The sequence below is a fragment of the Phyllobates terribilis genome, unplaced genomic scaffold (genome assembly GCF_046119375.1).
Source record: "Phyllobates terribilis strain yellow unplaced genomic scaffold, ASM4611937v1 Scaffold_11__3_contigs__length_659146591, whole genome shotgun sequence".
NCBI lineage: Eukaryota > Metazoa > Chordata > Amphibia > Anura > Dendrobatidae > Phyllobates > Phyllobates terribilis.
In genome coordinates, this window is record NW_027362771.1 from 342,898,524 (window position 1) to 342,915,782 (window position 17,259).

The 17,259-nt window shown below is 43.4% G+C and overlaps 1 protein-coding gene across 2 annotated transcripts in view; it reads right to left on the reverse strand.

Moving 5' to 3' along the window:
* LMAN1L (lectin, mannose binding 1 like) overlaps window positions 1-16,744 on the reverse strand; it is a 100,404-nt gene extending 83,660 nt beyond the window's left edge. For both annotated transcript variants that reach the window (XM_073650789.1, XM_073650788.1), the window contains exons 1-4: window positions 16,493-16,744; window positions 15,645-15,799; window positions 12,147-12,254; window positions 11,162-11,223 (exon numbers count right to left, since the gene is read on the reverse strand). In XM_073650789.1, the coding sequence (XP_073506890.1) occupies window positions 11,162-11,223; window positions 12,147-12,254; window positions 15,645-15,799; window positions 16,493-16,673 (506 nt within the window). In that variant the 5' untranslated portion in view covers window positions 16,674-16,744. The remainder of the gene's footprint in view (window positions 1-11,161; window positions 11,224-12,146; window positions 12,255-15,644; window positions 15,800-16,492) is intronic.
* Window positions 16,745-17,259: the final 515 nt, after the last annotated feature.

The following is a 17,259-nucleotide window of genomic DNA, read 5'->3' on the forward strand; positions in this document are numbered from 1 at the left end:
TTTCTGTATTAATAATTATTCATTATATAATCAATTATTTTTAATACAAAATTTAAACTCACTATTTTAACTTTTTTTTATTTTTTTATTCAATCAGTGGGGGCTGCAGTTTGCTGGTGTGTAACAACACTTACACACCTCAAATACGGCAGCCCCTGTACATAGGAGTCTGCGGTCATTGTCCGACTGCATCTTCTACACTGTGGCTGCCTCCTGCTGTGACCTGGGCACGCCCCATGGGCAGTCCAGGTCACAGCTGTGGGAGGAGATCGGAGCCATTTTTGTGAAGCTCACAACCTTATTCCCCTTCACCCTCTCTGTATTATTTCTCACCTTGGTAGGTTGTGTTAAGAACACAAAATCTACAATTGCCTTTCGGTCTATATAGAGATTGCGGCTTGTGACTCCTCTCCCGGATCAATATGGTTCATTGACTGAACTCCAAATTAACAGATAGACAGTAAAAAATAAGGGCAGTAGTAGCGATGCCATCTAAAACATTACTTCTTCACTAGAAATTAATCATTTATTTAATGGTCCACACATTTCAAGATAAATCAATGTCATCAGGATAAATCTGCATGAAGAAGGGACCAGTGCAACCCTGAAACACGTAGGCCATTCAATAAATTACTAATTTTTATTGAAATATACAGTACAGACCAAAAGTTTGGACACACCTTCTCATTTAAAGATTTTTCTGTATTTTCATGACTAGAAAATTGTACATTCACACTGAAGGCATCAAAACTATGAATTAACACATGTGGAATTATATACTTAACAAAAAAGTGTGAAACAACTGAAAATATATCTTATATTCTAGGTTCTTCAAAGTAGCCACCTTTTGTTTTGATGACTGCTTTGCACACTCTTGGCATTCTCTTGATGAGCTTCAAGAGGTAGTCACCGGAAATGGTCTTCCAAAAATCTTGAAGGAGTTCCCAGAGATGCTTAGCACTTGTTGGCCCTTTTGCCTTCACTTTACAGTCCAGCTCACCCCAAACCATCTTGATTGGGTTCAGGTCTGGTGACTGTGGAGGCCAGGTCAAATAACCCTTACACAGCCTGGATGTGTGCTTGGGGTCATTGTCCTGTTGAAAAATAAATGATGGTCCAACTAAACGCAAACCTGATGGAATAGCATGCCGCTGCAATATGCTGTGGTAGCCATGCTGGTTCAGTATGCCTTCAATTTTGAATAAATCCCCAACAGTGTCACCAGCAAAGCACCCCCACACCATCACACCTCCTCCTCCATGCTTCACGGTGGGAACCAGGCATGTAGAGTCCATCCGTTCACCTTTTCTGCGTCGCACAAACACACGGTGGTTGCAACCAAAGATCTCAAATATGGACTCATCAGACCAAAGCACAGATTTCCACTGGTCTAATGTCCATTCCTTGTGTTCTTTAGCCCAAACAAGTCTCTTCTGCTTCTTGCCTGTCCTTAGCAGTGGTTTCCTAGCAGCTATTTTACCATGAAGGCCTGCTGCACAAAGTCTCCTCTTAACAGTTGTTGAAGAGATGTGTCTGCTGCTAGAACTCTCTGTGGCATTGACCTGGTCTCTAATCTGAGCTGCTGTTAACCTGCGATTTCTGAGGCTGGTGACTCAGATAAACTTATCCTCAGAAGCAGAGGTGACTCTTGGTCTTCCTTTCCTGGGGCGGTCCTCATGTGAGCCAGTTTCTTTTCAGCGCTTGATGGTTTTTGCAACTGCACTTGGGGACACTTTCAAAGTTTGCCCAATTTTTCGGACTGACTAACCTTCATTTCTTAAAGTAATGATGGCCACTTGTTTTTCTTTACTTAGCTGCTTTTTTCTTGCCATAATACAAATTCTATCAGTCTATTCAGTAGGACTATCAGCTGTGTATCCACCTGACTTCTGCACAACACAACTGATGGTCCCAACCCCATTTATAAGGCAAGAAATCCCACTTATTAAACCTGACAGGGCACACCTGTGAAGTGAAAACCATTTCCGGTGACTACCTCTTGAAGCTCATCAAGAGAGTGCCAAGAGTGTGGAAAGCAGTCATCAAAGCAAAAGGTGGCTACTTTGAAGAACCTAGAATATAAGACATATTTTCAGTTGTTTCACACTTTTTTGTTAAGTATATAATTCCACATGTGTTAATTCATAGTTTTGATGCCTTCAGTGTGAATGTACAATTTTCATAGTCATGAAAATACAGAAAAATCTTTAAATGAGGTGTGTCCAAACTTTTGGTCTGTACTGTAAATGTTTAGAGATGGTAAAGAAATGGGGCTAGTAGTAGCTGTTCTATCTATTAATTTGGATCATTTACAAAGTCCGAGAAGACACTGTAGACAATTCTTCTATGAAGCAGGGATTGAGGTGTATTAGAGGAGCGCAACAGAGCAGATACAGAAGACAGGTTAGTTGAAGCATGCAGACACATGCAGGTGTCCTGATGAGAGAGCAGTGGTTGGTCTGGCCCCAGAATACAGTATAGGGGCTTTTTACACATAGTTAGACAAAGGAAACTACATACTGCGGAAAAAGTATTAAACATTTTAGAACAAAGCAAGCAATGATACAACATGACAATATTTATGACTATTGCGACAAAACTTATTATAATCCTATAAATCTCCATGTTCATTCGGCTAATGTCATTACTTCCATCACTGCTCTTAGCCTACTCACATAACTCTTCATACACTGACAGCCCTACTGTCCTGGTTTCTATATCAATCCAACATATACACTTTACTCACTACCATATAAAACCACTTATTAACTATCACAGTCGCCTGCAGCTATTCCAATCAGTCTTTCTGGACTCCAGCCATACTTACTAATGACACTGATATAATTTTATCCCTCCATTTTGGGGACAGCCACAACTCATTAGCTGTAAATTTAGTTGACTAGAGATTGACCAAGATGCCGGTTCCGCATATTATAGCTGACCATTCTCTTACAATTCCCCCTCTTTTACTCTTTGCAGAGTACAACTCACAGTGCTGTGATACGCAAAGAGGAATTGTAAAAAGGGCCAGCGAGGGAGTTCATCAATTCATACACTCGTGAATTGGTTTTAGAGGGATTGTCTGAATTTGGTTTGGCAGCATTAGGGTTAGATCTCTTAGGACTACGAACCCTGGAAGAAGCAGGTCTCATGAGAGGAGTGTGCTGATGTACTCGGGACTGAAGACGATACAACTCCTCAACATGATTGAGATCTTGTGTGTCTACAGCACATGAAAGAGAACTGAACACAATCCCACCTAGAATGAACGCCCAGAGTATGGGATGTGTAAAGAAATGACCTACTGCACTCTGGAATGGGGGGTTTTACCCGAGAAAAACCTGACAATATCATCCCATCAAGATATATTCAAGTCTTCATATTGTTGGATTACTTTCTGAATTCTTTCCTTGTTGTGGACGACGGTAATGAGAGCTCTCTGACTAGTCTGATTATACACCGGATGGAAATGTTCCAAAACTTTCAAGTCCTTGACCATCTGGTACAAGCCAACTCCCATAGACAGATGGGTAGGGGGTAATCTTGGGGTTCAATAAGTTACATTGTATTGTTTGACTACCATGATGACCGGCTGGTATACCCACTTTTGGTCATCAATTCTGATATTGAGAATTGGTTTGGAAGTACAATACAGAGCAGGTTGGGCTAGACCAGTGGTGGCGAACCTCTGGCACGCGTGCCACAGGGGGCTCTCAGAGCCGTCCCTGTGGTCATGCGCACCATTGGCTCAGCACCAGCGCCCTTAGGGTAGCAGCACAGTTCGGCGGTGCAGCGTACACCCTGCACGAGTGCATGATTTCCCCTCCAGTTGGGCGCACATGGAGCCGGAGCCCGCACCAGCTCCACACAGGCGGGGCAGGAGGCCAGGTGCTCCTGGGTGCACTGCAGGCAGTGGAACAGGACCTCTGAGGAGGAAGGGGCGGATGACAACTGGAGACAGGAAGAGCAGCAGGTTCCTTGGGAGATACATCCTGCAGCGCATGAAAACACTGCCTGTCAGTAACCTGCTATCTCTGCTCGTTCTTGATTCTGTAATTTATCAGTCTCTCCTCTGCCAGCTGTCTGCACTTTACTGCTCTTTATATCTGCAGTCTGGTGCCCTGCTCCTGTCTGTGGCTGCACTTAGTTTCCCCCGCCTGCTCTCTGTCGCCCCCACCTTCTCTAATGCCCCGCCTGCTCTGTCGCCCCCACCTTCTCTAATGCCCCCGCCTGCTCTTTGTCGCCCCCACCTGCTCTCTGTCTCCAGTTACCACTTATGAGAAAAAGGAGGGAGCAATAGATCAGAGTAATTTATATATCAAAAGTTTATTTTGTCAAAAGAAGTTTTTTTATAAAAGGTTATAATATAAATTTTTCATATACATAGAAACAGGACATAACTTAGTACAATGAATTGTAGGAGACCAGTGAGCTAGACTACAGTGTTGCTTCTCCCCTAAATCTAAAGTCTGAGGTATAAGATGATAAATAGTAGAAGAAATATAGTAGACTTGTGGCGCCCTGCTGCGCATTGGTGCCACAGATCCCAGAGGGGTGCATGGACGGATTCCTCCACAAGAGGCCCTCATAGCATTCACACACCTCCACCTTCCACCTCAGACCAGCAGAGGGAGCCCGTTAGGGATATAAATAGGGAAGGTGGAGCTAGGCAGCTCAGTCTGTAAGGAGTCAGTCTGGAATCTACAGCCTGGAGTATGCAGTCAGTCTGCTGCAGCCAGAGAAGTTGCCAGGTCAGTACAGACTCAGAAAGCTCAGTTAGTGAACCTAAGGCGTGCCGACGCCGTAAGAGCGGTGAAGAGTAGCGAGGCCTACTGCCAGTGTGAAGCCTAGTGAGGGCCCCGAGCGTGGCCGAAGGCAAGTGGAGTAAGCGAGCTACATAGGGGGCAGAGGAGCTTAACCAGCTCACCCCACAAGCATTTACCGGACACCGGGTCCGCGTCTGCAGGGATCCCTAAGGCCCAGCGGAAACAACCGGAACCCCTGGCTAACTACATGTCCCAGGAACACCAAAAGCTGACTGTTATACCAGGGTCAGGAGTCACGGAGGCCCAAGAGACCGGGGAGTGTGATCTCCAACAGAAGGCCCTACCACAGGTCAGCAGGTGCAAGACAGAGACCAAGTTAGGCTTAGCTCCAGGCAGGTCATAAACTTATCAGGAAAAGGCAAGAAACAGGAGGCCCCACACCTCCTCACTGGGGAGAGTCCTGATATGCACCCTTCACCCTACAGTGCCCTGGATCGTGCCTGAAACACCACCAGTAAAGGTACTGAAGTGAACTCCGGTGTGCGTGCCTATTCTTCTACCCTTCCTCTGACCCGGCTGGGTCCCCTCTGTTCTGCATCCCTTTTCCTACGCTGCCCTGAGGCCCCGCTCCACCTGTGGGGAGCTGCACCAACTAAGCTGCCTGACCACCAGCCTCAGAGGACTGTAGCAGCGCTGGTGAGTCTCACCAGACACCACGGGTGGCGTCACGAACTTTCCCCTTTCCCATACACCTTTCCCCCAATTCCTGGCTTTTAAGAGTGACCCCAGGGTACGGCCCCGGGAGCCGGCCACCACGACATCCCCCAAAACCAACAACAAGGCCCGGGCGCCGAGTCGTCCCCATCCCCTGGGCGCGTCATACTACCCTATAGTCAAATAGTATATCTTATTGGAATAATACAGATATATTATGTTCAATGGATGTCTCAAAGATATAAATGGAAAGGTATATTACCTGTAGACATTTAGGTGTAGTCTTAGATGGTTAGATTCTCTTGCTCACTTGATACCTCTCTGTCTCCCGTTGCCTGTTCTGTCGCCCCCACCTTCTCTAATGCACTGCCTGCTTTCTGTCGCCCCGCCTGCTTTCTGTTGCCCCCACCTTCTCTAATGCCCTGCCTGCGCTGTATTGCCCCATCTGTTCTCTGTTGCCTGTCTGCTCTGTTGCCCCTGCCTGCTCTCTTTCGCCTCATCTGTTCTCTGCCGCCCTGCCTGCTGTCATGCCGCCTACTCTGCCCTGCCTGCTCTGTTATGTCTGTTCTCTGTTGCCCTTGCCTGTTCTCTGATATGCCTGCTCTCTGTTGCCCCTGCCTGCTCTCTGTTGCCCCTGCCTGCTCTCTGTTGCCCATGCCTGCTCTCTGTTGCACTTGCCAGCTCTGATATGCCTGCTCTCTGTTGCTCTTGCCTGCTCTCTGATATGCCTGCTCTCTGTTGTCCCGGCCTGCTCGGATATGCCTGTGCTGTGTTGCCCCTGCCTGATCTCTGACATGCCTGCTCTCTGTTGCCCTTGCCCGCTCTGATATGCCTGCTTTCTGTTGCCCCTGCCTGCTCTCTGATATGCCTGCTCTCCCTTGCCCGCACTGATATGCCTGCTTTCTGTTGCCCCTGCCTACTCTGATATGCCTGTTCTCATTTGTCCCTGCTCCCTGTTGCCCCTGCCTGCTCTCTGATATGCCTGTTCTCTGTTGCCCCTGCCTGCTCCCTGATATGCCTGCTCTCTGTTGCCTTTGTGTGGCGCCCCTGCGGGTTCTGTCGCCACAGAAGTACTGCATCTCACCCAGAGGTGTGGTATCTCACTCTCAGGTAAGGAAGGAGTGCTGCCTGGGACCCTAACACCTGCATCCAACACTACACTACTCCAGACCGGCAGGAGGGGCAAGATGCGTCGCTCTCCTGCTGAGCCCTGTCCCTGGCTGGAGTGGGGGGAACCAAAGTAGGGGGAACCATGTAGTGGGTGTGGGTGGAGGAAGAAGTTCTGGGGAGCTCAGTAAGAAGTGATATAAAAAGGGATGGAACATTCTAGAGGAGTGGTTCCAGTCAGAGGAGAAGTGAGAGGAAGAGAGTTGGGAGCAGGAGCTCTGCTCAGGGAAGCGCGGGCCTGAGTGAGGAGGCCCAGGAGAAGGAGAGGAGGAAGGAACGGGAACAGAGAGAAGGCTCCAGGAGTGAAGAAAGGATCCCAGGGGTACGGGCAGTGCTGGAGGCCACCCGTACGCCCAAATCTACCAGGCGGTGGAGGGATCGGGTCGCAGAGGGGACGGGCCCCTAACTAGTGAGAATTACAATATTCAACTAAGTAACCGGAGGGTGCAGCATTTCAGGCGCTGCAGCCCAAAAACCACATCTAACTCACCGAAAAGGTGGCCATAGAGGACCCAGGGGACAGAGAAGATGTCGCCCGACAAGCTCCACGGTCACTGGATTGGGACACTGGGTGTGAGGTGCAGGGAGACGGCCAGAAGGAACACACAGAAGGGGGTCCCATTATGTACTCCGGAGGTACCTGAGGGTTGGCTGAGCCCCTGCCCGGTGAATGCAGCACGACGTGGGAAGTTATGATCTGCAGTTGTAACCAGGATTAAAGTGAGAACTGTGAGTAAATCCGGAAGACTGCATCCCCACTGTCTCTGTGAATTATTACTGCTGCGCCATCATCCCCTGCACTACACTGCACAACACCACGAGCACTACCTCAATATCTACAACATCTACACTGCCCTGGAGCTAAGCTCTGCCTGTGGAGAGCTGAACCAACTCTGCTGCACGAACATCAGCTCCAGAGGACCTGCTCCGCAGCGGCGGCTCTCTTTAGCCGCATACCACAGGTGGCTTCACGAACATTATACAAAAACTATAAATCATCCTGTAAATATCCCCTTTTATTGACCGCCTTGGGTCACCGCCACTGCGACATCTCCCCTAACAATGACCGGCCCAGCACTGAGTACCCCACGGCCCAGGGGGGAGAGTCAATTGCCCACTCTGATATGCCTGCTTTCTGTTGCCCCTGCCTGCTCTCTGATATGCCTGCTCTCAGCTGCCCTTGCCTGCTCTGATATGCCTGCTTTCTGTTGCCACTGCCTGCTCTCTGATATGCCTGCTCTCTGTTGCCCCCCCCCTGCTCTCTGTATGAGTTGTTTGTTCTAAACTAAAACCTCAGTATTCACATTAAATTGCTGTGTTGGCACTTTGCAATAAATAAGTGTCTTTGCGTTGCAGTTTGGGCACTCTGTCTCTAAAAGGTTCGCCATCACTGGGCTAGACCCATAGTCACACAGAGGAATGGGGAACGAAAGGTGACATACTGTTTAGTAGGAACATGGAAACACATCTCTCCATTGTTAAACTGCCAAAACAAAGGACCTCTAAGTGCTTTGAGAATTAGAGGGCAGGTTGTTTCCTCATTCTCCCAACAAGGGCGATCGGAAATGTAATTAGTAACTCCATAGGGGCACACCAGATCAGAGTGTTCTAGTCCAGATAAGGTAGGGGAAATTTTTGAAATACCTTCCGGAGTCCGAATATACCTAACGGCATTGTGTGTTTGGGTTCTAACCCACAAATTGTTGCGAACCAACCCCATATCAACCCAGTTCAAGAGGGGTGAACAGTGCCCCGGATAGGAATTAAGGCACCAAAAGCACAATGTTCCATATCAAGGTCCATGCATCCCATCCACCCAATCTTCCACCATTCTACATGTTTATTTTTAGCAAATTCAGTTATACTTGACCATGTGCGGCCCATTTCCAATGGCCAGTAACCATTGAGGACAGTTTGGAGAAGTATCGTTGCATTAGTATACATTTCTCCTTGAAAAGCAATACAAGCAAGGGCATGTTGAGTTACGTTACCAATATCTTGGATTACCTGAAACAAAGTCCTGATCTGGTTTTTAAGATAATCCATTAGACAGGCTTTGTATTTTTGGTTGTGAAATAAGGAGGCCATAGAAGGTACCGTAAATGGTGGAACATTTTTAATGAAACCGAAATGAAAATTACTTTTAGCCCAAAATATATTAATTAAATAATTTTCTTTAACTTAAATGCATATATTTTGGGCTAAAAAGAATTTTTGCAAATCAATTGATAGAAGTCTATCCATAGATGAACCTCCCATGAATGGGAATATATGTCAGCACATTTTTGTTATGCAATCTGAGAGCAGAATAATGTAGGGGCAGAGATCCTGATTCCAGCAAAATATAACTTACTGAATTGCTTGTTATAATCCTTGTTTTTTCTGTTGCAGATGTAGCAGTGGTCAGAAAGCTGATTTGTGTATAACTCCTCCCACACCACTGACTGGCCAGCAAGTGAGACCTAGTCCTCTAGTGATAATCTCCTGCTGATAAAACACTGATTGTATTGAATATACAACACACAGCCTAATAAATGACACATCCCTGGAATCTGGATCTCTTGTCCTATATTATGATACTCTCAGATTAAATGGCAAAAACCTGCTCATGTACATCTTCTGCATGTTCGGTCATGTGCAGTGCGCCTATGAAGCCAGGTAGAGTACACCCAGCTTAAGATGCGCTGTCGAATAGAGGTACGCATGCGCGAGATTTGCAGAGACCTGGCGATAACGCCCACAGTGACATGATAACATGCAAAGAGGGCTGACTAGTCTGGGGAAACTAATGTCCCATTGACTAGTCAAAGGCCTAATTAGCATAAGAAAAACAGATTACAAACACTTTTTTTAAATATGCATGTAAGTTAATAACATTATAAAGCGCTGTTTAGGCAGGGAATTTAGTAATAGATATGTGAATGCTGCTGGGCTGGAGGGCATGGAGGACCTGACAGGTTCCCTTTAAGATAAAATAAGGTTATTATGTACTTTTAATTTAAAGGGGTTGTCCGGTCACACTGTGTGACTGTAGACTTATAAATCCCCCCAGCGTACGCACTGTGTGCTGCGGGATTCGCCGGTATGAGACCCGGTAACGGGGAGTATGTATGTGTTATACATACCCCCGGCCAGGGGGCATGGCCTCGCTCTCCATACACTTGTACAGAGCACGGCTGCGCCTTCTAGTCGGACGCGCCCACTGGCCTTACACCTCACTAAGATACAAGTGTATGGAGCGAGGCGGCGCTGAATGGCCTGGGGTATGTATAATTTATACATACCCCCCGGTCTCAGGTTGAAGTGCTGGGGGGATTCATAAGTCCGTAGTCACACAGAATGACTGCAGACTTATCACTTTTGACCGGACAACCCCTTTAGGAGTAGCTTTAGATAAAGTTGCTGCTGGAGTGCAATGTGTTGGCGTTGTTGGGTTGGCCAGCGATCAGGAAGTGGTATGGCGCAGAGCAACGCTATACAGAATGTTCTCTCCGCATCAACACCAAAGTGTTCCTGGTAATTGTTGTCAGATGCTGGCAAATCAGTTTGTCAGAGACTATAAAATAATACATACTGTGTAGATACGTCACATGGTACACTGCCATTAACATAATAGCAAGAGCCACAATAACTAGGGAAAAATGGGTACTCCTCTTTCATGCAAAAATAGGAAAAACCACATGGACAATTTCTATGTATCTTCATCCATTCAGTCCAACGAAGCTGCATAGGAAAGGGCTAACAGATGTTCTTAATTCCAGGCTAGGAATATACAGTGCACTGAGTGCTGCACATATGTGCGTGGGGACATTATAACGTGGAGGGAATGGAGGGAACAGCCATATGGCGTGTTCCTGTCTCCAAGGAGGGGGCATGAAGCTGCATCTACCAAATATGTACAAATAAACAGAACGAAGAAGGAAATATTGCTGAAAAGCGACTTCTATTCTCATCATGCCGGCTGTTATTTCTGTACAATACGTGACAATGCAATTTGCTCTATTTTTATCATTTATGACTAATAAACAGTTGCACAATCTATGGCATTCGGAAAGCAGATAATGTCATTTGCCGGCTGGTAGGAAATAGAGGGAGTTACCGTTCTGAAACCATTCCAATCCTGTTTTGGAAAAAATAAAATACAGAAACGGAAACACAGGCCACAAATGCAGCTATGTAGCAGCCGCATGAAGCCACAATGCTATGCAGATGGAAAATAAGACTTGGGCCACATTTGCATCGTATAGGGAAGCTGCCGTACACACAAGAAACACAAGACGTTCACGTGACGGCGCGCCGGCCTGAAGTCAGTGCTGTAGATTTCATCTTTCAGCACGATGAAATGTCTGTAAAAATATATATCTGGGCTGCTGCATATAAGGCTATTCATGTATCAGAGGACAGACAATTCCTATATTTACACTTGTGAATAGAAGCCAGTTACATTTCTTGCTTTGACAAAATATCTCTATTTATAAAAATCCAAAAAATAATTTTCTTTCCCCTGCACTTACCGCAAGTGGTCATACTGAAGCTTGCCGTTGTTGCCCACAATGACTATAGCTGGATTATTTCCCTGGAAAAAGAAAAATATAAAATGACTCTTCAGATAGCTGGTCTATGAAATATATAAAGCAAGTGCTCTAGAGTAGCTTCAATATCTACATGACTAGCAAAATGGCAAAGCAAGAATATAATGCTAGATAAGGAGATACCAGCAGGGTGGTGTGATGGCTCAGTGGTTAGCAGCACCCACGGCTTTGCAGTACTGTCCTAAGTTTTAACCTGAGTTACCATAGCTGATAAATGTTATGATAGATCAAGGTAAAAAAGGGTCCAAATGGTCATATTCCAGGTCAAACACTGCATTTTACAGTGTCCATTTGCAATGTGTTCTATGAAAGTTCATGGCATATATGTCAAATGTATCCACAGGCCCTCGTCCACCCAACGGAGGGCAAGAGAGCATGCTTTTGGTCTTTTCTAAGCTGGCGTACAGCAGTATACCTTTTTGTGTACTGCTGTATGGAATGGTGCCATCCACTATGCTAATCCGTACAGAGACATACAGTAAAACATATTGCTTGTTTATAATGTTCTGCAACTGATCTAAGACGAACATCCTCCATAATCTGAAAATCTCACTTCCGTCTCCAAGACTTCTCTCGTGCTGCGCCAGTTTTCTGGAATGCACTACCCCAGACGATTCAATTAATACCTAGCCCCACATTTTTAAGTGTGCTTTAAAAACACATCGCTTTATACAAGCTTATCACCAAACTTCACTAACTTAACTCTTCCCTGTTAAACTATGTGTCACTCTGTAATGTGTTTATTTTCTGTACATGTCTCTGCTTAATTTTAAAGTGCTGCGGAATATGTTTTGCCCCATATAAATACAATTATTATTTATTAGCTGATAGAATATAGCATTAAATCACATTAAGCTATACTGACATAGGAGATGTGTGTATGTGCACCTGTAATACTTGAGCTTACCATAGAATCATGATCAAATGTGTCAAAAATAATTGCCACTCCATCCCAAAGATCAGCAGCGCCGAATACTGTGCCTAATTGTCCTTTTTCCCTGGTATACCAAAAGGCCTAGAAGAAACGGATCACTATATCATGTATGATGCTACAATGACATTTCATTATACATTTAAGGTTCAGGTAATTTATTTCTGGGATTTTTTTCCGGAGAAATAATTGTAGTGAAACTCTTGACATCTCATTATACAGTCATATGAAAAAGTTTGGGCACCCCTATTAATCTTAAGCTTAATGTTCTATAAAAATTGGTGTTTTTGCAACAGCTATTTCAGTTTGATATATGTAATAACTGTTGGATACAGTAATGTTTCTGCCTTGAAATGAGGTTCATTGTACTAACAGAAAATGTGCAATCTGCATTCAAACAAAATTTGACAGGTGCATAAGTATGGGCACCTCACCAGAAAAGTGACATTAATAGTTAGTAGATCCTCCTTTTGCAAAAATAACAGCCTCTAGTCGCTTCCTGTAGCTTTTAATGAGTTCCTGGATCCAGGATGAAGGTATTTTTGACCATTCCTCTTTACAAAACAATTCCAGTTCAGTTAAGTTTGATGGTCGCCGAGCATGGACAGCCCTCTTCAAATGATCCCACAGATGTTCAATGATATTCAGGTCTGGGGACTGGGATGGCCATTCCAGAACATTGTAGTTGTTCCTCTGCATGAATGCCTGAGTAGATTTGGAGCGGTGTTTTGGATCATTGTCTTGCTGAAAGATCCATCCACTTTGTAACTTCATATTTATCACTGATTCTTGAACACTATTGTCAAGAATCTGCTGATACTGAGTGGAATCCATGCGTCCCTCAACTTTAACAAGATTCCCAGTGCCAGCATTGACCACACAGCCCCAAAGCATGATGGAACCTCCACCAAATTTTACTGTGGGTAGCAAGTGTTTTTCTTGGAATGCTGTGTTTTTTTGCCACCATGCATAACGCCTTTTTGTATGACCAAATAACTCAATCTTGATTTCATCAGTCCACAGGACCTTCTTCCAAAAAGAAATTGGCTTCTCCAAATGTGCTTTTGCATACCTCAGCCAACTCTGTTTGTGGCGTGCTTGCAGAAACGGCTTCTTTCGCATCACTCTCCCATACAGCTTCTCCTTGTGCAAAGTGCCTTGTATAGTTGACCGATGCACAGTGACACCATCTGCAGCAAGTTGATGCTGCAGCTCTCTGGAGGTGGTCTGAGGATTGTCCTTGACTGATCTCACCATTCTTCTTCTCTGCCTTTCTGATGTTTTTCTTGGCCTGCCACTTCTGGCCTTAACAAGAACTGTCCCTGTGTTCTTCCATTTCCTTACTATGTTCCTCACAGTGGAAACTGACAGGTTAAATCTCTGAGACAGCTTTTTGTATGCTTCCCCTGAACAACTATGTTGAATAATCTTTGTTTTCAGATCATTTGACAGTTGTTTTGAGGAGCACATGATGCCACTCTTCAGAGGAGATTCAAACAGGAGAACAACTTGCAAGTGGCCACTTTAAGTAGCTTTTCTCATGATTGCATACACCTGGCTATAAAGTTGAAAGCTCCATGAGGTTACAAAACCAAAAAAAGTGCTTTAGTAAGTCAGTAAAAAGTAGGTAGGAGTATTTAAAACAAGAAAATGATAAGGGTGCCCATACTTATGCACCTTTCAAATTTTGTTTGAATGCAGATTGCACATTTTCTGTTAGTACAATAAACCTCATTTCAAGGCAGAAACATTACTGTGTCCAACAGTTATTACATATATCAAACTGAAATAGCTGTTGCAAAAACACCAATTTTTATAAAACATTAAGCTTAAGATTAATAGGGGTGCCCAAACTTTTTCATATGACTGTATAATTTGATTTTTTTTTAAATGACAGGCACCATTTAAGAGAAGGTGGACCAATATATAAAGTTAAATATAGTTGTTGTTTTTAAGAGGAAATAGTATTATTAATTCTAATTAGTATAAATTATAAACTACTCCTACTATTTTCATTACTATACCATTGATAGCAGGAGGGTATTAAAAACCCCAACATTATTGGTCTAAATGCAGGCTATAGACCTACAGTTACCAGCAATAATATATACTGCATGACTACAATCTAACGTCAGAAAAAATAGCATTCAATCTGATTGAAAATCTGCATTAATAGAAATATAGATTCAGTAATTTAATCAACAATGGAAAAGTGTCTTAACTACAAGAAACAGTCTTAAAGGGAATCTGCCAGTAGGATCAACCCGCCTAAGCCATCTATATGGGCTTGTAAGTCATAGGAAGTTGAATCAAAGGTACCTTGATATCTGTGATCCGATATTTAATTCCAGAAAAATATTTTTTTTCTTAATATGTAAATGAGCTGGGGGCAGGACATAGATCTCCCCAATAGTCTGCCTCCAGAGCTTATTTTAAATGAAAGGGGGTGTTACCAGTGTGAGACATGTAGATCAGGAGAGCAGACTGTCAGTCATTACATGTCTCACTGGTAACGTCCCCTTTCATTTAAAATAAGCTCTGGAGGCAGATTCTCAGGGAGTTCTGTGTCCGGCCCATAGATCTTAACAGCTCACTTATATTTTATATAATTTTATTCAATTTCTATGATGTATATGCCCAAATAGATGGCTTAGGAGGATTGATCCTACTGACTGATTTCCTTTAGGGTTCGCTCACACCACCATATACATTGGACGAGTGCCATCTGCTTTTTTTTTATGAGATAGCATTCGGACGAATGTTATTCAATGGGGCAGTTGAAATTGAATGCCACTCACCCATTCTAGTCTATGGGTGCGTGGAAAACATCGGACAGCACTCAGATGATATCTGAGTGCAGTCCAATTTCCACAGACTCATAGAATGGAGAAGATGGAGAAATTTTCTCCATCTTCTTCTCATACGAGAGAATCTGATCACACTACGATCAGAGTCTGATCAGAGTGTAATTTGCATGATCGTCCCGATTCTCTCATATGAGAGATTCTCCAGCCATCTGACCATAGCCTTAAAGTGACTGTCTATCCATTTCAGAAGTCAAAGCTTTTATGTAAGCCAGTACTTCTAAGCGGTGATTACCTGCTATTTCTTTCCCTGCATACTTGCTGCTGTGATCTGATACAGCTCATCTACAGTGAGTACAGGGGGTCTGAGGTATACTGGTCCCTCAAGTCACAATAGCAACTACAGTGGTGCTTGAACGTTTGTGAATCCTCCAGAATTTTCCATTGATCTGCATAAATTTGACCTATAACTACATCAGATTTCCACACAAGTCTTAAAAATAGAAAAAGAACCAAATCAAATTAGTCAAAAATATTAAACTTTTTAAAGAGTAATTTTTAAATAGTAAAATGATTCCAATATCTCACATCTTAGAGGCAAACGTATGTGAACCCGGAGAGTTACTCTAAAGCTTTCTTCTCCCATATACAATAGTAAAATGCTGTTTACCAGTCCCTCTGCCCCTTCATGTCCATGACCGGAGATCGTTATAGACATCTCAACTTCCCAGTGTGGAAAAGAAGAATTATTCTTAGTCCACATTGAACCTTTGCGATTTTTCAGCGATGAAACAAGGCGAACTTCATCAGGACCAGAAACCGCATCTACAAAAATACATATTATGTGACAATTTAACTGACATACTGAAAATTATTATCCTAATTCACACATTTATGCAAAAGAGCTAGTTAAAGAGAATCTGTCATCAGGATTTTATACCCCAAACTACAATACATAATCCAAAATTACTATATATAATTTCACAATAGAAACTGAATTATTGAATAGATCTCTTACACCTGTTGAGACAGATGTACTTACTTTGAAAATACATGTCAGGATGGCTGTATACATTCTAATAAAATCTTAATTTAAATAGCAAGACGATACATTAGTCCACATGCATTACTATTTGGTTATTGTTTGGCAGTCCCTTTTTTACTTTGCTGCAGGTTTTTTTTTTTATTTAGTGACAGATTTATCCCTTGTCATTTTTTATATTTGCCACATTTTAGACCAGAGAAATTGTGGCCCATATAGGGGTATGATACTAAGGGTGATAAGTTGAATATAAAGGAGAATTTGCCATTATTTCAACCAAAAAAAGTGGCTTGTGGTAGCTTGATACATGTGGGTCTCATCTAATCATTGGCTTTGGCTTCCATTGTCTTTTTAGATAAAATTATTATACATCGTACAAAATACTTTCGCCGTCTAAGAGGTTACACAAGTGGAGCTCGGTATACATACTGTAACATGTGTATTTAATACAGTCTTGTTCTGCAAAATAAAATTACCTCCATATGTCTCCCAGAAGGGTATAGTTCCATCAGGAAGGGTGACATGAGGTCCCTTGAAACTGTATTTGTACTCAAACCTGCGGTGAGCCGGCACGTCCTGTGCAAGGTAACAAGGTGCGAGGATGGACAGAAGCAAGAACCAACCAAGAAAAGACATCCGTAGGTCAATTTGGACCATCGGTAGACAATGACCACAGGAAGACCACACTAGCCACACGAGGCTGCGAGGACAAAGGAGGAGGGCTAGAATTGAAGACAACCCGGCATTTGCTGATTGGGTAAAGGACACATGGATCAGTTAGCAGAATTGGAGCAGCTGCTTATTCCCACACACGGAGGGCTAATTTGTAACCTTTAACTTTCACCTATACGCCAAGGTATAATGAATTGTAATGAATATCTTCCTATATAAACATTTCAAATATTTTAGGTACAAACTAAAAGAATTGTTTAATGTCTCAAAACTCTTTATGCAACATACCAGTGTATATATTGTGTTATTGAGCTAAAGTTAAAAAAAGCAAATACATTTTTCTGTATTTAGGTTTGCTTAATAGTGGATGAAAACAAATAGGAGTTATTTACCAAATTCAGTTAAAGTGCTAGTTTAAAGTCTCTTTTTATACACGGCTCAAAAAAAATAAAGGAAACACTAACACATCCTAGATCTGGATGAATGAAATATTCTCATTGAATACTTTGTTCTGTACAAAGTAGAATGTGCTGACAACAAAAATCACACAAAAATCATCAATGGAAATCAA